General features: G+C 48.1%; 1 protein-coding gene across 1 annotated transcript; it reads right to left on the reverse strand.

Moving 5' to 3' along the window:
- Positions 1–10,209: 10,209 nt before the first annotated feature.
- LOC117483865 (C-type lectin domain family 10 member A-like) lies at positions 10,210–24,968 on the reverse strand. Its single transcript, XM_034132197.1, has 5 exons — positions 24,902–24,968; positions 24,586–24,678; positions 23,622–23,776; positions 17,357–17,466; positions 10,210–10,539 (listed from the first exon to the last, which is right to left on the reverse strand). Exons 2-5 carry the CDS (start codon positions 24,629–24,631, stop codon positions 10,386–10,388), a joined length of 465 nt encoding a protein of 154 aa, XP_033988088.1. The 5' UTR covers positions 24,632–24,678; positions 24,902–24,968; the 3' UTR covers positions 10,210–10,385.
- Between the last annotated feature and the right edge of the window lie 268 nt (positions 24,969–25,236).

Consider the following 25,236-nt stretch of genomic DNA (forward strand, 5'->3'; position numbering starts at 1 on the left):
TAGTGAAGCCGTCCATGGCCATAGACAAAATGGAACCACGTACTAACAAAAGGGACACAAGGTCATCAATGTCTCTCTTTACCTTTGGCCTGATTGTAAAACCAATTAGTGGAAGAAATGTGGAACACTAATCCATCATCATGTGACATTTAGAGTTCATTTAAATAATTACTTATGGGTTGAAGTCAAATTAAAATTAACATTAGAACTAAAGTCAGTCAGAATTGGACGCGCACTGATCAGAATCTAATCAATACACCATTTTCGGGGTTCCGGTAATGGCGGACGGCTGAACAGGTGACGAGCCCCGACTCTCCGATCAATTCCATCCTTTTACCTATACTGACCAGTTAAATATTCATAAAAACCCACAGTTTGAGACATAAAACAATGGCAATCTGATATGCCAAAAAAAAACACCAAAGCTGAAGCCAAATTGTTCCAGAACACGAAGGACTCCAACAACCAGGCAAGCTAAGCTAAAGATGGACACGGCTAATGCCAATGCCGATGGAGCCAGCGCGAGCCTCATAGCTAGCTCAGCCCAAGCTGAATCTAACGGCAAAATATTAGAAGCAATCCACTCCCTAAGAGCAGACGTTACCACCCGTCATGATGAGATTCTGGCTGCAATCTCGGAAATTAAAACGGATCTCAGCTCCTACTCGGGAAGATTAACACAGGCCGAGGATCGCATTGGTGAGACAGAGGATAACGTGACGGTGCTTCATAACACAGTGAACGGGATGGAGAAGGTGATTACAGCACTCACCGAGAAAGTAGACGATCTTGAGAATCGCGATAGGAGGTCAAATCTACGTGTTATTGGTCTCCCAGAAAACGCCGAAGGTAGAGATGTGGAATCGTTTTTGGAGAAATGGATACCAGAAGTACTCGGTCCCGAAAACTTCCCAACACCGTTGGTAATCGAGCGAGCTCACAGAATCCCGGGTGGCAGACCGAAGCCCAACTCCCCTCTTACCCCGAGACCTCTCATCTTAAAGTTTTTAAACTTTAGGGATAAAGTAAGGGTGATGCAGGCGGCACGAGCCAAGGGAAAGGTGATATACGGGACTCGCCATATCATGTTTTTCCCCGACTTCTCAGCGGAGGTGACGAAGCGGCGTATGAAGTATGGCGAAGTGAAGCAACAGCTCCGTACCCGGGGAATACAATTCGGCCTCATTTTCCCCGCGAGGATGTACACGCTGCACAACGGGAAAAGACGTGTGTTCAATACCCCTGAAGAGGTTGAGTCATTTCTTCGAGATGGAAAGGATACAGACAACGGCTAGATGTGGTGAGTTTACATATCTGGATCATCCAGCGGAGCGTTTGTTTTTGTTCCTATACTGACTGTACAACTTGAACTATGCTTTGTACCGACTTCAACGCTTCAAGCCTATGGATATATCCTGGCGTTACTGACGAAGAACGCGCTGTAATTTCACTAGGTTTGACACTCCGCTATGTCCCTAGTTTGTCCGGATGCTCTGCTGGAATTAAGATAAAAAGCTAATACTATTGGACGCTAGTTTTCACTTGGAAATGATACGATGCACATGACGTCGTTTGAAGGTTCATCTGCGTTCATATCTCTGTTCAGGCTTACTACCGCTCATTCATGCATTGTAACGCCCATCTCGATCTGTGGTAGTGATTTAAAACAGTGTTGAATGCACCACATTTCATGTTTAGGGTGTGTTAAAAACACTGAATGGATGTTTCATTTGTCTTAATGTTTTGCAATATTTCGGATTTGTTGTTGCTTTTGTTCTCTCTCATCCCTGGAATATATATTGGTGGAAGATGAGGGGTTCTTGCAGTGGTTACTGGTTGAACTGCTCCTCTTAAAGGATCGGTTAAATAGCCTAGGAGCTCTTACATGGAAGAGGTGAGGAGGACGGCGCGTTTCGTTAAGGCGTGTTTGAGAGTGTTTCACGTCTCGTTTCTTTGACACTTGATAATCTTTTTAAAATATCACCATGGAATGTTAGAGGGCTAGGGGGATTATCTAAGATAAAACAAGTAATGACTAGAATTAAAATGTTGCAATCCAAGGTAGTATACCTGCAAGAGACCCACCTAACATCCATTTTGCGTTTAAGAAGACGACGGCAGGGTCAGGTCATAACTGCGTCATTTTCGTCACACTCAAGGGGAGTGGCAATACTCATTCATAAATCGGTCCCTTTTCAAGTGACGGACATCAATGCGGACATAGGGGGTAGATATATAATAATACAAGGTACCTTATTGGGTGAACAACTTAATTTAATAAATGTTTATGGGCCAAATATTGACGACCAACTTTTTTACAATAATCTTTTTCTAAATATCTCTTCACTTAGAGGCAACATTATAATGGGTGGAGATTTTAATTGCACCCTCAACCCTCTTGTAGACCGATCTTCAGGCATGGATGCCTCCCACATACAGACAAGGAGGGTGATCTCACAGTTCATGACGGATATGAGTCGATGTGACATATGGAGAGTCCTAAACCCTGACAAGAAGGAATTGTCATGCTACTCTTCCACGTACCATACTTACTCACGCCTTGATTATTTCTTAATCTCCAAAAACCTAATGCCAAATGTTAAGAATTGTACCTACGGCAGCATAGTAACCTCGGATCATGCCCCGTTAACCTTGGACTACATTGCAGTAAAGCCATTTAAGGTCCACCGAGATGGCGTTTTGATACAAAGTGGCTGCATGACCCAAGTTTTGTAAGCTTCCTGGATTCTCACATAGATATGTACTTCCAAATAAACACTACACAGACCTCTCCCTCTGTCAGGTGGGAGGCATTTAAGGCGTACATTAGAGGTCAGATAATTAGCTACACAAGCTCTAAATCGAACAAATTCCGTCGTCAAATGTCTGATTTAGAAAAAGAAATAAAACAACTAGAAAGGGACATAGCCCTTAACGACACACCTGATCTACAAAGCAACTTGACATTACAAAGAGCCCACTACAATGAACTATCGTCCAATAAAGCCTTGGCAAGTATCAACAGACTCAAACTGTCATTTTACGACCAAGGGGAGAAAGCAGGCAAATTACTAGCCTGGCTTTGGACGGGATACACTTTCCATGTTTGTCTGAGGAACGAAAAGCTAATTTAGATAAACCAATACAACTATTAGAATAGTCTGAGGCCATGACTAACATGAAGGGTGGAAAGGCAGCTGGCCCTGATGGGATCCCCATAGACATCTATAAAGCCTTTAAAAACAAACTGCTGCCACCGCTCCTGATATGGTCGAGGAGATATTCGAAAAGGGTTGTCTTCCCCCAACCTTACAGGGTGCATTAATAACAGTTATCCTAAAACCAGGTAAAGACCCCTCCAGATGTGGCTCTTATAGGCCTATATCATTGCTTAACTCAGATACAAAATTGATCGCTAAAGCACTGGCTTTAAGACTTGAAAATCACCTGCCTACACTGGTGGGCCTGGATCAGAATGGCTTTGTCAAGGGCAGACAGGCCTTCCATAATATTAGGAGGCTGATCAATATTTTACATACAGAGAGGGGGGCTCCAGATACGGCCATTCTGTCCCTGGATGCTGAAAAGGCTTTTGACAGGGTGGAATGGCCGTATCTATTCAAAATATTATCCAGATTTGGGTTCGGGGAGGGTTTTTGTAGATGGATACAAATGTTGTATAGCACCCCAAATGCAGAAGTATTAACCAATAGCATAGTGTCTGCACCATTTGCACTATCGAGAGGTACACGTCAGGGGTGCCCTCTATCCCCATTACTATTTGTACTGGCAATTGAGCCCCTGGCTATCGCGGTTAGAACTCATTCTCATATCACAGGAATAACAGTTGGGGGCATTGAAAATCGCCTGGCCCTTTACGCTGATGATATCGTTTTATTTATAAAAAATGTATCCGTGTCATTGCCAGCGCTCAATAAACTGATAAAGGATTTTGGTACGTTCTCAGGGTATAAGGTGAATAGTTCGAAATCTAACATTCTTCTACTTAAAGAATCTGAAAGACTTGATCCACCTCTTCAAACAGATTTCCAAAATTCCCTGGAAGGCTTTAAATATTTAGGAATACAGATTACACCTGAAATAGAAGACCTTGTTCCAACAAACTATGACCCCATAATAGCTTCTGTGACAGATTCTATTAACAGGTGGACATCACTCCCTCTATCCCTGATCGGACGAATCAATATTATCAAGATGAATGTCCTACCTACATTTCTGTATCTATTTCAATCCCTGCCATTGCACCCACCATCCTCATTCTTTCCCAAAATGAAGAAAATCTTTACAAATGTTATCTGGAACAATCAGAGACCAAGGTTACGGCTATCCCTTTTATATCTACCTTATGAGAGAGGAGGACTCCAGGTACCCAATCGGTCCTGGTATTACTGGGCAGCCCAAATAAGAGCAGCAATGTGTTGGTTCTTGGACGGAACCCCCATACCATGGGTTGAAATTGAACGTTATACAACAACTCCACTACCACTGAATTTGTATTTGTTCTCTGACTCTCCAACACATTTCTTTAAGTATCTGCAGCTAAGGAGTTATATATCTAAGGCCCAAAATCACTCACTATTATGTCCACCTCTGTCAAAGCTGGAAACAATTATAGTACATCACTCCTCTGGTCATGGACAGGTGTCTTTGATCTTTGACCTTTGCAAAACTGAATCAGAAGAGTCCTCAGAGAAGAAAAGACTTGCTTGGTCTACTGATTTGAATGCAGAGGTAACAATTGAGGAATGGGGGCAGATATGCCACAAAGCCCAGGTTCAAACTATTAACACGAGGTTTAGACTCCTACAGTACAAATGGATTATGCGTACCTATATAACTCCATCCCTACACCATTTTGATGCAAATATTCCAGATCAATGTGTAAAGTGTGATAATGATAAGGGAACATTGTTCCACTGCTTATGGGACTGCCCAAATATTAAATCATTTTGGAAAGATGTTCTGGGCACATTGTCAAAAATAATTTGCGCCACATTACCAGAATGCCCAAAACTCTGTATTCTTGGGGTTTTCCCTCTAACTCCCAGACTTAATATCACTAAGAAAAGACTAGTAGTTTTTTCTCTTCTCCAAGCTAAACACACGATAGCTGTCTTTTGGAAAAACCCAGAAAAGCCCTCGATCAATCACTGGTTAAAAAATCTCTCTCATTGTTTAGCCTTAGAAAAATTGACATTTGCCATAAAGGGAAAGCCTGAAGCGTTCCATCAAATATGGGGGGAATTCTTGGAGTTTTTGGAAATAAATGTACCTCCTAATTGACCATGTCCTCTATAATGGTTGGATGTGATGTGGCTTTGTAACTTGCAATGTTTAAATTACAATATTTACCACATGTCCACTTACGCGTGTATATGTGTATATATTTTTTTCTTTTTTTTCCTTTCTTTCTTGTATTTGTATTGTATTATGTTTTTGATTTTTCTTTGTGGGATAAATACTTGTGCAATGTCTTATGCTGAAAAAACGAAATACCAATACAAATATTTGTCAAAAAAAAATACACCATTTTCCAGCTCTGTAATGAAAAGGATATCAAGATGAGGTACATCACAGGAGTGATAAAACATCCACACATGCACACTTATCTTATTCTAGTAGAGATTAGAGGACAGGTCTAATGTTCTGTACAAAATGATCAAGTCAAAGTTATTTTATTTATTTTATCTTATGTACCACATTTAATTTAATAATTCATCTTAAATTACTAATAACTTTAAAGAAGGCAACAATTTACAATGTGGATAAGGTGACTACTTATCCAAAGTGTGTGTGTGTGTGTGTGTGTGTGTGTGTGTGTGTGTGTGTGTGTGTGTGTGTGTGTGTGTGTGTGTGTGTGTGTGTGTGTGTGTGTGTGTGTGTGTTGTGTGTGTGTGTGTGTGTGTTGTGTGTGTGTGTGTTTGTGTGTGTGTGTGTGTGTGTGTGTGTGTGTGTGTGTGTGTGTGTGTGTGTGTGTGTGTGTGTGTGTGTGTGTGTGTGTGTGTGTGTGGTGTGTGTGTGTGTGTGTGTGTGTGTGTGTGTGTGTGTGTGTGTGTGTGTGTGTGTGTGTGTGTGTGTGTGAACAGCTTGTCTGCTCAAGGTTAAAACATTTGGGACAGCAGTGAGAATGTTATGAGAAACAATTTGTTGCTTAGACTGAACTCAAAAGAAGCTGAGATTAGAACATTTGAAATAAATCAAAACACTTGCACATTAATTAAATACATTTGACATTTAGCTTGAGCTGGGTTCAATACTTTCTTTATGGTATTTAAATTGGGCTCAAGTAGAACCTTTACATGGATTTGGCTTGCAACACAAAGTGATACCGATCTCTGTCTGTTATGATTTGAAAGTCTCATGATTTAAAGTGTAGGGCTGTGAAGGAGAGGCCCTTGGAAAACAACCTCTACTTCTTTGTTAACTGTAATGACTTATTGTAAAGAGATTGCAACCTTATACTTTTTAAAGAATTGCTCAATTCATTTAACACATTTATTATGCACACTGTAATGAAAACGTCAACAAATATATTGATCCTGGCTTAACCAGCGACCTTTACTCTTTTGTTCATAAGCTCGGTTTCAGAAAACTTGTCAGTAGTTTAACAACTATTATAATTGTAGTAATGTCTATGGAGACCAATTGGTTGATACGAGAAATCATTTGAAGCAGTTTAATAAAGAATGTTAAACTATATTTAAAACTGTAATTAAACTTCAACTTATATTAATTATCTGAATCCAGTGGCCAGTTGGAACAGATAATCAACAAAGTTTCCATTTTGCAGCAACAGCGCAAAAGGTTTCAACAATAATTTGTATTATGTCTGAGTCTAGTTCTGTCTTATCAGCTTTGTTTCGGAATGTGTTCAATACATTACGTTTTTTTCATTATTACCATACAATACATAGATTTAAGAATAAATGAAACAAATAATACAATATTGACCTAAAACAACAGACAGATTTTGCCACCCTGACCTCCTCAGGCAGGTCTTTACGACCAGCAGTGATGCCTCTCAGGGTCTCAGGGTGCAGGACGGGGCATAGGGTTTATAAAAGGTCACAAACATATCTTAACATACCAGCAATACAATTTAAAATGTATTCTTAAAGTAATATAATCTTCTCTTCTTCTTACACCTACAGCGCACACCCTGAACAGTGTGCTCCTTGTTTACATTTCCTCTGCACACTCAGATGCAGGACATAAAACACTCTTTTGCTATTTATTTTCATTTTGCAGCACATCTATACTACCAGAATTTTGCAAAACACTATATATTATTTATCTTTCTCAAGTCATTTACTTTTGGTGAGTTAACTAAAGCTTAGTTTATTTTACTCTGGCTATGGACTGATTCATTATTAGTTGTTACAAAACATGCACAAGACGGCGGTTAGACAAACCAATATAGACCCCTGATACAAACAATCAGACAAACAAACATGATGAACTCGTAATAAACACCAGCGTGACAGCAAAAGTTCATCCAGCTCAATTTAGTCCGGATTAAAGAGGTTTCAGAGGGGGTAGGGACTATTTGATCTCTCCCAATGGGAACCCAGTGGGGTACCTTGACTCGTGCCTCCACCCTTGTATACAAGTCCTTAGATCGGTGCCTGAAGACCGTCCAAGAGCAATAACTAGCTTATCCTCTTGCGACTCCACTATCCCTGCTCTAGTGGTGCTATGCCCCCCGATCAGGAGCACATAGACTTTTTTCCTCTACCCTTTCTATCCGAAACCACACAGTTAACTGTAGTCCTACTCGACCAGCCTACACACCTCCCATCATGTTCATCCCAACGATGAAACACAGTTTTGCTCTACACTTGCATACCACTGCCCACCCATGATCAATTAGCCTATAATTTTATGTATGCACCCCGGACCGACACCAGCTCCTCCAGCAATGTAGGGAGCCTGTCGCATCAGGTAATGCATGCACCTCGCACCTGCCAGCACACCTCTGAATGTAAATGGCCACAAGCCACGAGATCGCTTTTAAACAGTCTCGTTTTTAATAGAGACGGCGGTGGTGTGAGTTAAAGCTATAGACAAAAGCTGTGATTTTCTCCCTCTGAGTTCACTTCACCAGCTCATGCAGATACGGGGAGGTATTTTACACACATTCCCCGGAGCCGCAGCTGGAGCCGTGTTTTTTTTAGAGGCGCTGGGGGTAATATCTCTGGCTGCTTTAGTTAACTGCTAGTGTTGGCCGCTGAAACCCCCGGAATCTCGGCGATTTGTTCATTACAAATCTCTATTTTGATTTCACACAGAAGTTCCACTTTACTGCTGCCCTCATTAAGGTCTTTTTAAACATCTCCGTGTATGCCTGCACGGCACATACGTCCCGAGCAGCACACACAGAGGGAACCAGCCAAGACAGAGTCCCTGGATGATCCCCTGGGGTTACTAGCCCCAAATGTTCATTAACCAAAACGAAACGCAGCCGCTTAGCTTCACAGATAATTTTAGGATACCGTCAATCACAGATTCTGGTAAGGCAATGTCCAAATGTAGATTTGAAATCACACTTACCAGTCTCTGAAGATCTGTTGGTATCCTGCCGACAACGCCAATTTGTGGAGGAAACTTCTGTGTAGTAATGCATGGAGTCACCGACTCAGGAAGGAGACACGGTGAGAGTTGGAGCTTTGATGTCAAACACTGATGGGTTTATTCAGAGTATTCGGCCGGAGGATTCACATCACAAATCAAAGAGTCAGAGGTTCTGACCACACGGTAGAGTTGCCACGTCAATTCTGAAGAACCTCTCTCTATGCTAGACCTTTTAACTGGTTCACAGAGAGAAATCAACATCTCTGAAGGAGTAGACTAAACACTGAATTTGTGTCCGACGCTCATGGCCTCAAGGATTTCACATCCTAGAGCCCACAAACACTGATAAAGAAGTGCCTCAGTGTTCTCACAACAATTACCCTACGTGCCAGACAAGTTGACCGGTCTCACACTGGTGACAACAACACATATGGCACCAAGGCCTTTCCTTAAAGGAGATAACACGTCACAGAGCAAAAGGTTAGATATCTAGAAGAATTATTCCTTAACACCCTTTAAGTGACCAAAACAAGTATGTGTGTGAGGTTTATTCAAGATGTTATAAAATAAAAATTAATAATAATATAATATTTAATATAATAATTAGAAGAATATATACAATTATAATAATCATAAATAATAATTATAATACTCTATTTAATAATTGATCTTCTGCCTGCACTGGTTCTGTTCGCAGCGGATGAATCTGATGATGAAGATGAAGACGCTTCTTCCTTCCTCGCCCCCCCCCTCCTTCCTGAGGTGTCACCGGTTGCCGTGGAGACGCTGTCGATGCGCTACGACCACGCCCGGTGGGAGGAACAGGCGGCCGCCGTGGGGATGGGAGGCGTGGCCTCAGAGGACTTTGAATCCGCCCCCAACGACTACTACACCCTCAGACTCAGAGGTGCTTTATCTCTGAATTTAAAAACTACAGATTTATTTATATTTGTATTGTCACACGCTCGGGAACTGAAGCTCCTCGAATGCACACATTTAGTTTTTTAATATTTTATTTATTTAGAATTTTCAATCGATCTAGTGATTAAAATGTTCCTTCAGTAAATATAATGAACATGTCTTGCGTATTGTTGTCTTAGCAGGAGATAAAACCCTCCTCATTAAACATAAAGTTTAACATGTAAGCGCTTTATAAATAACATTCATTATTATTATAAAGCTGGGATTTGTAGTTCTTTTGGTTTGTGTTTCCTGCAGCTCTGTCGGACGGGGTGTTTCTGGACGTGGTCTTTCTCCCTCTCTCCCCCCCAGATGACCTCATCGACATGGCCGCCCAGCTGTCCAATCAGAGGCTGATGTGTGTCCTGGAGGCGTGTCATCTGGGCGGAGCCTCAACAGAGCTGGTCCTGAGCCGCGCGTTTCGCCTGAACCACTAACGCACTTCATATCTATTTATTTTATTTACGGAAGTTATTTTATGTTCGAAAAAATTCTGGAAAAACATTTTATTTCTTGGAAAAAAAATTCAGTTTTATCCAGAATCCGTTCATGTTCTTAAAATATTAGCACTTTATTTTTACTTTTTTACTAGATTGAATCCAGAATCTATTCCAGTTAATCGTGTACTCGGAGGTTGTTTATACTGATGTTATCATGTTTTATAGCAGGTGTGTTTTTGAAGTCTCCTGTTGGACTAAAAGATAATAAAACAGCTGATCAATAACCTGAACCAGCTGATCAATAACCTGAACCAGCTGATCAATAACCTGAACCAGCCCGTTGGCATGAGATTATTTATTGGTATCTTCCTGGTATTCAGAGGTTAGGGGCTGTTAGCCTCCCTTGTGTCTCTGGCAGATGGATTTAATCCTCATGGAGCAGTGCAGGTCGTTGAGGCGTCCGTCGTCATGAAGATGAGCGCAATCTTCATCTCCGGCTCCGAGTCCGTGAAGAGTAAAAGCGTCCGGCTGCCCGGGCATCCAGCGTCTGGAGGGACACATCGTGAGAGACACAGAGACGGAGGGGGAGTTGTTAGAAACAGAAAGACGGAGGGGGAGTCGTTAGAAGCAGAAAGACGGAGGGGGAGTCGTTAGAAGCAGAAAGACGGAGGGGGAGTCGTTAGAAGCAGAAAGACGGAGGGGGGAGTCGTTAGAAGCAGAAAGACTGAGGGGGAGTCGTTAGAAACAGAAAGACGGAGGGGGAGTCGTTAGAAGCAGAAAGACGGAGGGGGAGTCGTTAGAAACAGAAGGAGGGGGAATCGTTAGAAGCAGAAAGACGGAGGGGGAGTCGTTAGAAGCAGAAAGACGGAGGGGGAGTCGTTAGAAGCAGAAAGACGGAGGGGGAGTTGTTAGAAGCAGAAAGACTGAGGGGGAGTCGTTAGAAACAGAAAGACGGAGGGGGAGTCGTTAGAAGCAGAAAGACGGAGGGGGAGTCGTTAGAAGCAGAAAGACGGAGGGGGGAGTCGTTAGAAGCAGAAAGACGGAGGGGGAGTCGTTAGAAGCAGAAAGACGGAGGGGGAGTCGTTAGAAGCAGAAAGACGGAGGGGGAGTCGTTAGAAGCAGAAAGACGGAGGGGGAGTCGTTAGAAGCAGAAAGACGGAGGGGGAGTCGTTAGAAGCAGAAAGACGGAGGGGGAGTCGTTAGAAACAGAAGACGGAGGGGGAGTTCGTTAGAAGCAGAAAGACTGAGGGGGAGTCGTTAGAAGCAGAAAGACGGAGGGGGAGTCGTTAGAAGCAGAAAGACGGAGGGGGAGTCGTTAGAAACAGAAAGACGGAGGGGGAGTCGTTAGAAACAGAAGGAGGGGGAGTCGTTAGAAGCAGAAAGACGGAGGCGGAGTTGTTAGAAGCAGAAAGACGGAGGGGGAGTCGTTAGAAGCAGAAAGACGGAGGGGGAGTCGTTAGAAGCAGAAAGACGGAGGGGGAGTCGTTAGAAACAGAAGGAGGGGGAGTCGTTAGAAACAGAAAGACGGAGGGGGAGTCGTTAGAAACAGAAAGACGGAGGGGGAGTCGTTAGAAGCAGAAAGACGGAGGGGGAGTCGTTAGAAGCAGAAAGACGGAGGGGGAGTCGTTAGAAACAGAAAGACGGAGGGGGAGTCGTTAGAAGCAGAAAGACGGAGGGGGAGTCGTTAGAAACAGAAGGAGGGGGAGTCGTTAGAAGCAGAAAGACGGAGGGGGAGTCGTTAGAAGCAGAAAGACGGAGGGGGGAGTCGTTAGAAGCAGAAAGACGGAGGGGGAGTCGTTAGAAGCAGAAAGACGCGAGGTGGGGAGTCGTTAGAAACAGAAAGACGGAGGGGGAGTCGTTAGAAACAGAAAGACGGAGGGGGAGTCGTTAGAAAGCAGAAAGAGGGAGGGGGAGTCGTTAGAAGCAGAAAGACGGAGGGGGGAGTCGTTAGAAGCATAAAGACGGAGGGGGAGTCGTTAGAAGCAGAAAGACGGAGGGGGGAGTCGTTAGAAGCAGAAAGACGGAGGGGGAGTCGTTAGAAGCAGAGTCGTTAGAAGCAGAAAGACGGAGGGGGAGTCGTTAGAAACAGAAAGACGGAGGGGGAGTCGTTAGAAGCAGAAAGACGGAGGGGGAGTCGTTAGAAGCAGAAAGACGGAGGGGGAGTCGTTAGAAACAGAAGGAGGGGGAGTCGTTAGAAACAGAAAGACGGAGGGGGAGTCGTTAGAAACAGAAAGACGGAGGGGGAGTCGTTAGAAGCAGAAAGACGGAGGGGGAGTCGTTAGAAGCAGAAAGACGGAGGGGGAGTCGTTAGAAGCAGAAAGACGGAGGGGGAGTCGTTAGAAGCAGAAAGACGGAGGGGGAGTCGTTAGAAGCAGAAAGACGGAGGGGGAGTCGTTAGAAACAGAAAGACGGAGGGGGGAGTCGTTAGAAAGCAGAAAGACTGAGGGGGAGTCGTTAGAAACAGAAAGACGGAGGGGGAGTCGTTAGAAGCAGAAAGACGGAGGGGGAGTCGTTAGAAACAGAAAGACGGAGGGGGAGTCGTTAGAAACAGAAAAACGGAGGGGGAATCGTTAGAAGCAGAAAGACGGAGGGGGAGTCGTTAGAAGCAGAAAGACGGAGGGGGAGTCGTTAGAAACAGAAAGACGGAGGGGGAGTCGTTAGAAGCAGAAAGACTGAGGGGGAGTCGTTAGAAACAGAAAGACGGAGGGGGAGTCGTTAGAAGCAGAAAGACGGAGGGGGAGTCGTTAGAAACAGAAAGACGGAGGGGGGAGTCGTTAGAAACAGAAAAACGGAGGGGGAATCGTTAGAAGCAGAAAGACGGAGGGGGAGTCGTTAGAAGCAGAAAGACGGAGGGGGAATCGTTAGAAGCAGAAAGACGGAGGGGGAGTCGTTAGAAACAAAAAGACGGAGGGGGAGTCGTTAGAAGCAGAAAGACGGAGGGGAGTCGTAGAAGCAGAAAGACGGAGGGGGAGTCGTTAGAAACAGAAAGACGGAGGGGGAGTCGTTAGAAGCAGAAAGACTGAGGGGGAGTCGTTAGAAGCAGAAAGACGGAGGGGGGAGTCGTTAGAAGCAGAAAGACAGAGGGGGAGTCGTTAGAAGCAGAAAGACGAGGGGGAGTCGTTAGAAGCAGAAAGACGGAGGGGGGAGTCGTTAGAAACAGAAGGAGGGGGAGTCGTTAGAAACAGAAAGACGGAGGGGGAGTCGTTAGAAACAGAAAGACGGAGGGGGAGTCGTTAGAAGCAGAAGACGGAGGGGGAGTCGTTAGAAGCAGAAAGACGGAGGGGGAGTCGTTAGAAGCAGGAAGACGGAGGGGGAGTCGTTAGAAGCAGAAAGACGGAGGGGGAGTCGTTAGAAGCAGAAAGACTGAGGGGGAGTCGTTAGAAGCAGAAAAGACGGAGGGGGGAGTCGTTAGAAGCAGGAAGACGGAGGGGGAGTCGTTAGAAACAGAAAGACGGAGGGGGAGTCGTTAGAAGCAGAAAGACTGAGGGGGAGTCGTTAGAAGCAGAAAGACGGAGGGGGAGTCGTTAGAAGCAGAAAGACGGAGGGGGAGTCGTTAGAAACAGAAAGACGGAGGGGGAGTCGTTAGAAGCAGAAAGACGGAGGGGGGAGTCGTTAGAAACCGAAAGACGGAGGGGGAGTCGTTAGAAGCAGAAAGACTGAGGGGGAGTCGTTAGAAGCAGAAAGACGGAGGGGGAGTCGTTAGAAGCAGAAAGACGGAGGGGGAGTCGTTAGAAACAGAAAGACGGAGGGGGAGTCGTTAGAAACAGAAGGAGGGGGAGTCGTTAGAAGCAGAAAGACGGAGGCGGAGTTGTTAGAAGCAGAAAGACGGAGGGGGAGTCGTTAGAAGCAGAAAGACGGAGGGGGGAGTCGTTAGAAGCAGAAAGACGGAGGGGGGAGTCGTTAGAAACAGAAGGAGGGGGGAGTCGTTAGAAACAGAAAGACGGAGGGGGAGTCGTTAGAAACAGAAAGACGGAGGGGGAGTCGTTAGAAGCAGAAAGACGGAGGGGGAGTCGTTAGAAACAGAAAGAGGTGGGAGTCGTTGAAAGCAGAAAGACGGGAGGGGGAGTTCGTTAGAAGCAGAAAGACGGAGGGGGGAGTCGTTAGAAGCAGAAAGACGGAGGGGGAGTCGTTAGGAAAAAGAGGGGGGGGGAGTCGTTAGAAACAGAAAGACGGAGGGGGAGTCGTTAGAAGCAGAAAGACGGAGGGGGGAGTCGTTAGAAAGCAGAAAGACGGAGGGGGAGTCGTTAGAAGCAGAAAGACGGAGGGGTGAGTCGTTAGGAAGCAGAAAGACGGAGGGGTGAGTCGTTAGAAGCAGAAAGACGGAGGGGGAGTCGTTAGAAGCAGAAAAGACGGAGGGGGGAGTCGTTAGAAGCAGAAAGACGGAGGGGAGTCGTTAGAAGCAGAAAGACGGAGGGGGGTGAGTCGTTAGAGCAGAAAGACGGAGGGGGAGTCGTTAGAAACAGAAAGACGGAGGGGGGAGTCGTTAGAATACAGAAAGACGGAGGGGGAAGTCGTTAGAAACAGAAGACGGAGGGGGAGTCGTTAGAAGCAGAAAGACGGAGGGGGAGTCGTTAGAAGCAGAAAGACGGAGGGGGGGGGGAGTCGTTAGAAGCATGAAAGACGGGAGGGGGTAGTCGTTAGAACGCAGAAAGACGGAGGGGAGTCGTTAGAAGCAGAAAGACGGAGGGGGAGTCGTTAGAAACAGAAAGAGGGGGAGTCGTTAGAAACAGAAAGACGGGGGGATCGTTAGAAGCAGAAAGACGGAGGGGGAGTCGTTAGAAGCAGAAAGACGGAGGGGGAGTCGTTAGAACAGAAAGACGGAGGGGGAGTCGTTAGAACAAAAGACGGAGGGGAGTCGTTAGAAGCAGAAGACGGAGGGGGAGTCGTTAGAAGCAGAAAGACGGAGGGGGAGTCGTTAGAAGCAGAAAGACGGAGGGGGAGTCGTTAGAAGCAGAAAGACGGAGGGGGAGTCGTTAGAAGCAGAAAGACGGAGGGGGAGTCGTTAGAAACAGAAAGACGGAGGGGGAGTCGTTAGAAGCAGAAAGACTGAGGGGGAGTCGTTAGAAGCAGAAAGACGGAGGGGGAGTCGTTAGAAGCAGAAAGACGGAGGGGGAGTCGTTAGAAGCAGAAAGACGGAGGGGGAGTCGTTAGAAGCAGAAAGACGGGGGGGAGTCGTTAGAAGCAGAAAGACGGAGGGGGAGTCGTTAGAAGCAGAAAGACGGAGGGGGAGTCGTTAGAAGCAGAAAGACGGAGGGGGAGTCGTTAGAAGCAGAAAGACGGAGGGGGAGTCGTTAGAAGCAGAAAGACGGAGGGGGAGTCGTTAGAAGCAGAAAGACGGAGGGGGAGTCGTTAGAAGCAGAAAGACGGAGGGGGAGTCGTTAGAAACAGAAAGACGGAGGGGGAGTCGTTGTTAGAACAGAAAGACGGAGGGGGAGTCGTTAGAACAGAAAGGCGGAGGGGGAGTCGTTAGAAGCAGAAAGACGGAGGGGGAGTCGTTAGAAGCAGAAAGACGGAGGGGGAGTCGTTAGAAACAGAAAGACGGAGGGGGAGTCGTTAGAAGCAGAAAGACGGAGGGGGAGTCGTTAGAAGCAGAAAGACGGAGGGGGAGTCGTTAGAAGCAGAAAGACGGAGGGGGAGTCGTTAGAAGCAGAAAGACGGAGGGGGAGTCGTTAGAAGCAGAACGGAGGGGGAGTCGTTAGAAGCAGAAAGACGGAGGGGGAGTCGTTGTTAGAGAACAGAAAGACGGAGGGGAGTCGTTAGAAGCAGAAAGACGGAGGGGGAGTCGTTAGAAACAGAAAGACGGAGGGGGAGTCGTTAGAAGCAGAAAGACGGAGGGGGAGTCGTTAGAAGCAGAAAGACAGAGGGGGAGTCGTTAGAAGCAGAAAGACGGAGGGGGAGTCGTTAGAAGCAGAAAGACGGGGGGGAGTCGTTAGAAACAGAAGGAGGGGGAGTCGTTAGAAGAGAAAGACGGAGGGGGAGTCGTTAGAAGCAGAAAGACGGAGGGGGAGTCGTTAGAAGCAGAAAGACGGAGGGGGAGTCGTTAGAAGCAGAAAGACGGAGGGGGAGTCGTTAGAACAGAAAGACGGAGGGGGAGTCGTTAGAAGCAGAAAGACGGAGGGGGAGTCGTTAGAAACAGAAGGAGGGGGAGTCGTTAGAAGCAGAAAGACGGAGGGGGAGTCGTTAGAAGCAGAAAGACGGAGGGGGAGTCGTTAGAAGCAGAAAGACGGAGGGGAGTCGTTAGAAGCAGAAAGACGGAGGGGGGAGTCGTTAGAAGCAGAAGGGGGGGGAGTCGTTAGAAACAGAAAGACGGAGGGGGAGTCGTTAGAAACAGAAAGACGGAGGGGGAGTCGTTAGAAGCAGAAAGACTGAGGGGGAGTCGTTAGAAGCAGAAAGACGGAGGGGGAGTCGTTAGAAGCAGAAAGACGGAGGGGGAGTCGTTAGAACAGAAAGACGGAGGGGGAGTCGTTAGAAGCAGAAAGACGGAGGGGGAGTCGTTAGAAACAGAAAGACGGAGGGGGAGTCGTTAGAAGCAGAAAGACGGAGGGGGAATCGTTAGAAGCAGAAAGACGGAGGGGGAGTCGTTAGAAGCAGAAAGACGGAGGGGGAGTCGTTAGAAACAAAAAGACGGAGGGGGAGTCGTTAGAAGCAGAAAGACTGAGGGGGAGTCGTTAGAAGCAGAAAGACGGAGGGGGAGTCGTTAGAAAGCAGAAAGACCGAGGGGGAGTCGTTAGAAGCAGAAAGACGGAGGGGGAGTCGTTAGAAGCAGAAAGACGGAGGGGGAGTCGTTAGAAAACAGAAAGACGGAGGGGGAGTCGTTAGAAGCAAGAAAGACGGAGGGGGAGTCGTTAGAAGCAGAAAGACTGAGGGGGAGTCGTTAGAAGCAGAAAGACGGAGGGGGAGTCGTTAGAAGCAGAAAGACGGAGGGGGAGTCGTTAGAAGCAGAAAGACGGAGGGGGAGTCGTTAGAAGCAGAAAGACTGAGGGGGAGTCGTTAGAAGCAGAAAGACAGAGGGGGAGTCGTTAGAAGCAGAAAGACGGAGGGGGAGTCGTTAGAAGCAGAAAGACGGAGGGGGAGTCGTTAGAAGCAGAAAGACTGAGGGGAGTCGTTAGAAGCAGAAAGACGGAGGGGGAGTCGTTAGAAGCAGAAAGACGGAGGGGGAGTTGTTAGAAGCAGAAAGACTGAGGGGGAGTCGTTAGAAGCAGAAAGACGGAGGGGGAGTCGTTAGAAACAGAAAGACGGAGGGGGAGTCGTTAGAAACAGAAAGACGGAGGGGGAGTCGTTAGAAGCAGAAAGACGGAGGGGGAGTCGTTAGAAGCAGAAACAGATCGAAGCAGTTTCCCACAGAGACAGAGGGCGGGGCTCACCTGCGGTTCATGACGTAGGGCGTGTGGTTGACCCACTCCCATTGGCCGGTCCTCCCGTCCGTCAGACCCACCCAGTAGTAGGTTCCAGTGGAGTGAGATTTGACAAAGACCTGAACAGAGACAGGAAGCTGGTTTAACTTCCTCACACTGAGTAGTTTTATTATCTTTTTATTTTTATTGTATAAACTTTTGTTTATCTTTAACTTGCACTATGGACGTCAAGCTCCTACTTTTTGCACTCTTTATTGGAATGTTTCTGTTCACTACCTTGTCCAGGGTTTCCTCGTGCAGTGAACGTCCCATTGTTTACACTCGGGATCAGCTGTTAGCCTTCCGTAGCATGGCGATGCTAACCCGCTGTTCCCCGCGAGCTGAGGAGAAGGAGACGGGGACGCCGTGCCGGGGCAAAGCTGCGAGCCAGGAGGAGACGATACAGACCTTCCATCTATCACCATGAGGAATGTTAGATCTCTCCTGAACAAGATGGGCGAGATCGCGGCGCTGACCCGGCATGAGAGGGAGTATCGGGAGAGCAGCATCCTCGTGTTTACTGAGACGTGGCTAACGGAGCTAACCCCGGACACTAACGCTACACTGGATGGCTTTCATCTGCTGAGGGCGGACAGGACAAGAGAGAGTGGTGAGAGGAAAGGAGGAGGGCTGGCTGTGTTTGTGAACGATAGATGGTGTAATCCAGAGCTGTTAGCCGTTAGCATGAGGCCCCACTATTTACCTCGAGAATTCACGCATATATTCCCCCCTCTGCAAACGCTGAAGAGGCATGTGACAGCTCTACTGTAAGCAGACTACAAACACAGCACCCAAATGCTCTTCTCCTGATCTCTGGAGACTTCAATCAGGCCTCTCTCTCAAAAACTCTGCCCACTTTCAAACAGTATGTTCCCTGCCCCACCAGAGGCAATACACCACTGGATCTACTGTACGCCAACACCAAGGACGCATACAGCTCATCCCCCCTTCTGCCCCTGGGCAATTCTGACCACAACCTGGTTCACCTCCAGCCTGTGTACCAACCTCTGGTCCACAGGCAGCCGGTGCCCACACGCACCGTGAAGAAGTGGTCTGAGGAGTCTGAGGAGTCTGAGGAGTCTGAGGAGGCCCTGAAAGACTGCTTTGACACTACCGTGTGGGATGTGTTCACTGACTCTCACGGGGAGGACATCAACGGCCTCACAGACTGCATCACGGACTATATTAACTTCTGTGAGGAAAACGTCGTACCCACCAGGACTGTACGGTTTTTCCCTGGGTTACCCCTGGAATAAAGGCTCTCCTGAAGGACAGAAAGAGGGCCTTCAGATCTGGCAACAGAGAGGAGCTGAAGACTGGACAGAGGGAGCTGAGGTGGAAGATCAGAGAGGGGAAAAACAGCTACAGGAAGAGGATGAGGAACAGCTGCTGCAGAGGAACGTCAGCGGAGTCTGGAGAGGCCTGAAAACCATCTCTGGCTACAAAGAGCCAGACTCCCAGGTCCGGGGGGACCAGGGAGTCTGGAGAGGCCTGAAAACCATCTCTGGCTACAAAGAGCCAGACTCCAGTGGACCGCCAGTAGGCAAACGACTTGAATAACTTCTTCAACAGATTTGATCAGTCATGCGCCTCCCCCCCCCCGACCCATTCCCCCCTGCTGCACCCCCCATTGTCCCCACTGCCTGGAAATGGCCCTGTCCCCTCTCCCACCTCTACTCAGCCCCCGGCCATCAGCTCACAGACACATCTCACATCAGCCCCTGTCGGGGAAAAGTAAAGGTGGCGGTGTGTGTGTAATGACTAATAACAACTGGTGCTCAGATGTGAAGGTTATTTCTTCGGACTGTTCCGCACAGCTAGAGCACCTCATGATCACATGTCGGGCCTTCCATCTGCCGAGGGAATTCACATCTGTTGTGATAACAGCAGTGTATATCCCGCCGCAGTCGCTCGCCGACAACAACACGGCACTCGATCAGCTGTTTGGGATTATTGATAAGACCGAGACTTCACGGCCAGATGCGGCGTTCGTTGTGGCCGGAGATTTCAACACCGCCAACATGAAGAAGGTCCTGCCAAAATATTACCAACACATCAGCTGCCCGACGCGCGGGGGAAACATACTGGACCATGTTTATTCCCCTTTTCGACATGGATACAAGGCTCTCCCTCGCCCTCCCTTCGGCAAATCAGACCATATCTCACTACTGTTGTTGCCTGCTTACAAGCAGAAACTAAAACGGCATAGACCGATAACAAGGACAGTACAGCGATGGAGCGAGGAGTCAGATGCAGCACTGCAGGATTGCTTTGCATCCACGGATTGGAGTGTGTTTGAGGACAATAACATCAACACACACACGGACACTGTCATCTGCTACATTGGGAAATGCATCGATGACGTGGTACCGAAGGTTTCTGTACGGACATTCCCAAATCAAAAGCCCTGGGTAAACTGCGAGGTGCGCGGCAAACTGAAAGCGCGCACTCTCGCGCACACAGCGGGAGATTTGGAGGAGTACAGGAAGTCTAGGTATGATCTCCGGAGAGCAATTAGCAATGCAAAGAGACAGTACAAAGAGAAGGTGGAATCTGACTTCAAAGGCTGTAACACCAGGAACATGTGGGCGGGACTAAGGACAATGACTGACTACAAAGGAGCAGCGGGGGGGTGCTGCGGGAGTGTCTGCGTGCGCATCTCTCCCAGATGAGCTAAACAGTTTCTTTGCACGCTTTGAGAGCAGCCGGGCTGTGGAGGTACAGAGGGACCAGGAGCTACACTGCCCTTTTGTTTTAAATAGGGCAGATGTGTGTAAATCCTTTAAAAGGGTTAACCCACACAAGGCTCCTGGACCTGATGGCATCCCTGGCCGTGTTCTCAGGGTGTGTGCAGTTCAGCTGGCAGAGGTGTTCACAGACATCTTCAACAGGTCCCTGCTGCAGTCTGTAGTCCCCACATGTCTTAAACACTCCACCATCATTCCTGTCCCCAAAAAGACAATAATCACCTGCCCCAACGACTACCGCCCAGTAGCACTCACCTCCATCATAATGAAGTGCTTTGAGCGGTTAGTCAAATTATTCATCACCTCCTCCCTCCCTGACTCTCTGGACCCCCTGCAGTTTGCCTACAGAGCAAACAGGTCCACAGACGACGCCATAGCCCTCACCCTCCACACTGCCCTCTCACACCTGGACCCGAAGAACAGGAACACATATGTGAGAATGCTGTTCATTGACTACAGTTCAGCATTCAATACCATTGTGCCCTCCAAGCTGGCCATCAAGCTCAGAGACCTCGGGCTCAACAGCGCCCTCTGTGACTGGATCCTGAACTTCCTGACGGGCAGACCCCAGGCAGTGCGGGTGGGAAACATCACATCCTCCACCCTGATTCTCAACACCGGTGCCCCTCAAGGCTGCGTGCTCAGCCCTCTCCTCTACTCCCTGTTCACCCACGACTGCGTGGCCACACACAGCTCCAACACCATCGTGGAGTTTGCTGACGACACGACCGTCATCGGCCAGATCACAGACGATGACGAGACGGCGTACAGAGAGGAGGTCGAAAACCTGACATCTTGGTGCCAGGATAACAACCTCCATCTCAACATCAGCAAAACAAAGGAGCTGATTGTGGACTACAGGAAGCAGCAGGGAGAGGGACACGCCCCCATCGCCATCAATGGGACTACGGTGGAGAGAGTCAGCAGCTTCAGGTTCCTTGGGGTCCACATCACTGAGGACCTGACATGGACTCATCACTGAGGACCTGACATGGACTCATCACTGAGGACCTGACATGGACTCATCACTGAGGACCTGACATGGACTCATCACTGAGGACCTGACATGGACTCTTCACTGAGGACCTGACATGGACTCTTCACACCACCATCATCACCAAGAAAGCTCGACAGCGGCTCTTCTTCCTCCGCAGGTTGAGGAGGTTCAAAATGGACTCCAGGATACTCTGCAACTTCTACAGGTGCACCATAGAGAGTATCCTGACCTTCTTCAGGTGCACCATAGAGAGCATCCTGACCTTCTTCAGGTGCACCATAGAGAGCATCCTGACCTTCTACAGGTGCACCGTAGAGAGCATCCTGACCTTCTACAGGTGCTCCATAGAGAGCATCCTGACCTTCTACAGGTGCACCATAGAGAGCATCCTGACCTTCTTCAGGTGCACCATAGAGAGCATCCTGACCTTCTACAGGTGCTCCATAGAGAGCATCCTGACCTTCTAAAGGTGCACCATAGAGAGCATCCTGACCTTCTACAGGTGCACCATAGAGAGCATTCTGACCTTCTACAGGTGCACCATAGAGAGCATCCTGACCTTCTACAGGTGCACCATAGAGAGTATCCTGACCTTCTACAGGTGCACCATAGAGAGCATCCTGACCTTCTACAGGTGCTCCATAGAGAGCATCCTGACCTTCTACAGGTGCACCATAGAGAGGATCCTGACCTTCTACAGGTGCACCATAGAGAGGATCCTGACCTTCTACAGGTGCACCATAGAGAGGATCCTGACCTTCTACAGGTGCACCATAGAGAGCATCCTGACCTTCTACAGGTGCTCCATAGAGAGCATCCTGACCTTCTAAAGGTGCACCATAGAGAGGATCCTGACCTTCTACAGGTGCACCATAGAGAGGATCCTGACCTTCTACAGGTGCACCATAGAGAGGATCCTGACCTTCTACAGGTGCACCATAGAGAGTATCCTGACCTTCTACAGGTGCACCATAGAGAGGATCCTGACCTTCTACAGGTGCACCATAGAGAGGATCCTGACCTTCTACAGGTGCACCATAGAGAGGATCCTGACCTTCTACAGGTGCACCATAGAGAGGATCCTGACCTTCTACAGGTGCACCATAGAGAGGATCCTGACCTTCTACAGGTGCACCATAGAGAGCATCCTGACCTTCTACAGGTGCACCATAGAGAGCATCCTGACCTTCTACAGGTGCACCATAGAGAGCATCCTGACCTTCTACAGGTGCACCATAGAGAGCATCCTGACCTTCTACAGGTGCACCATAGAGAGGATCCTGACCTTCTACAGGTGCACCATAGAGAGCATCCTGACCTTCTACAGGTGCACCATAGAGAGCATCCTGACCTTCTACAGGTGCACCATAGAGAGTATCCTGACCTTCTACAGGTGCACCATAGAGAGCATCCTGACTGTTCTTTCTGTTGCCGTCTGGCAGACGTTACCGCAGCATCCTGGCAAGGACAAGAAGATTCGGAGACAGTTTCTTCCCGCGGGCAGTGAGACTGTTAAACACCTGAACTGCTGAAACAACTTCAAAACATTCCTCTGCTACTCAGTAGTATGTATCTAATATCTAATATCTAATATATATCATTCCAATAACTTGTATATAGACTCGTACTGCACTATTACACTTTTTTTTACTCTCACTTTTTTTTTTAAACCATTTTTCTTTTTGTATTACTTAGTCTGTATATATTGTCTGCTTATCTGTATTATTGTGTTGCACTGTTGGAGAAGCCTGTGCGGACCAGCTGTGTGGGATTGTGGAGCTTCTATTCAACCTGAGCCTGAAGCAAGGGAGGGTACCACAACTGTGGAAGACGTCCTGTGTGGTACCTGTGCCAAAGACCCCTCACCCCAAGGACTTCAACAGCTACCGGCCGGTGGCGCTGACATCACAGCTGATCAAGACCCTGGAGAGGCTGGTCCTTGGACACTTCCGGCCCCTTGTGGGACCATCAATGGACCTGCTGCAGTTCGCCTACCCGCCTGCCATCGGGGTGGATGACGCCGTCACACACATTTAGTTTAAAAAGAAATGATCCTCTGATTTACAGACGTCTCTTTCCCCATGTTAGTCAATGGGAGAAAGTCTTTCTGGCCCAGTGACGCCACGGACTGATACGGACGTTGTAGTACCGCCGTTTGGCCACTAGGAATGTTTTCCTCAGAGTCCGGAGCACTTCCTGGGGGCTTGGGAGGAACTCTCTCAAAATAAAGGCGTCCCACAGGGATCAGACCTGGGGCCCCTGCTGTATACATGTGAAGAGGCCCTATCCTGATGATGCTCTTTTCACCCTCTGTCTGAAACCAGGGCCCAGACTGCTCTGATTGGTTAGCTGGCCGGCTCTGTTGTGATTGGTCAATGTGCTTAGAGATGTCCGGCCCCTTAGCCTATCACGTACAATGTGTTCCATAGTGATGTCACTACGTTCAGGAAGTGATATAGTAACTGTTGTGATTGACAGACAGGTGTCTCACCCACTCGTCGTCGGAGAGGATGATGGCCAGGTGGGACTCGTGGTCGTTGCACCAGGCTTTAGCCTCGTCCCAGGACAGGAGAGTCTGACTGAACAGGTAGCAGCTGCTCTGGAAGGTGGTCCAGGCCAGAGGACAGCACCCCTCTACTGAAGAGCCTGAGAGAGAGACAGGTGAGAGACAGACAGGTGAGAGACAGACAGGTGAGAGAGAGGTGAGAGAGAGGTGAGAGAGACAGGTGAGAGAGAGACAGGTGAGAGAGAGACAGGTGAGAGAGAGGTGAGAGAGAGGTGAGAGAGAGGTGAGAGAGAGGTGAGAGAGACAGGTGAGAGAGAGACAGGTGAGAGACAGACAGGTGAGAGACAGACAGGTGAGAGACAGACAGGTGAGAGAGAGACAGGTGAGAGAGAGACAGGTGAGAGAGAGACAGGTGAGGGAGACAGACAGGTGAGAGAGCAGACAGGGGATAGATTACAGGTGATAGAGAGACAGGTGAGGAGAGACCTGGACAGGTCGAGCAGACAGACAAAGGGGTTTGAGAGACAGGACAGGTGAGAGAGAGACAGGTGAGAGACAGACAGGTGAGAGACAGACAGGTGAGAGAGAGACAGACAGACAGGTGAGAAACAGTGAGAGACAGACAGTTGAGAGAGATATGTGTGTGTGTGTGTGTGTGTGTGTGTGTGTGTGTGTGTGCGTGTGTGTGTGTGTGTGCGTGTGTGTGTGTGTGATGGTGGTTCTGTGTCTGGTGTGTGTGTGGGCGTGTCTGTGGTCTGTGTGTGTGTGGGTTGTGTGTGTGTGTTGTGGTGTTGTGAGTGTCTGTGTGTGGTGTGTCCTGTGTGTCTGTGTGTTGGTGTGTGCGTGTGTGTGGTGGTTGTTGTGGTTGTGTGTGTGTGTGTGTGTGTGAGTGTGTGTGTGTGTGTGTGTGTGTGTGTGTGTGTGTGTGTGTGTGTGTGTGTGTCTGTACTGTTGTGGATGAGGTGTTCGAGGGAACATTTGAGCTCGGAGACCATCTTGCTGAGAGAGTCCAGAGCGGAGAGCTGCTTCAACGCCTCGGACACTGAACACACACACACACACACACACACAGACACACACAGACACACACACACACACACACACATACACACACACACACGCACACACACACAGACACAGACACAGACACACACACACACACACACACACACACACACACACACACACACACACACACACACACACACACACAGTGTCAGTCACAGCAGTGTGGTTGAAGGTGTTTCAGGTGAAGTGAGACTCACCTGAGTTCAGCTCATCTTTGTTGCTCTCCACTGCAAACCTTACCCTCTGAACATCTTTAACTGCATCTGAGGAAGAGGAGGAGGAAGAGGAAGAGGAGGAGGGGGAGGAGGAGGAAGAGGAAGAGGAGGAGATGTAGTCAAGCGTCGCTCCTGGACGTTTAGAGAGTGAGAGTGTGTTGGCCTGGAGCTAATGAAGCTAACGGAGCTAGCAGAGAGACCACTAGCAGTTTGGTACTCCCTTACAGCAGGAATCCCCCTCACACACACACACACACACACACACACACACACACACACACACACACACACACACACACACACACACAGGTGAAACA

The sequence above is a fragment of the Trematomus bernacchii genome, unplaced genomic scaffold (genome assembly GCF_902827165.1).
Source record: "Trematomus bernacchii unplaced genomic scaffold, fTreBer1.1, whole genome shotgun sequence".
In the NCBI taxonomy this organism is placed as follows: Eukaryota; Metazoa; Chordata; class Actinopteri; order Perciformes; family Nototheniidae; genus Trematomus; species Trematomus bernacchii.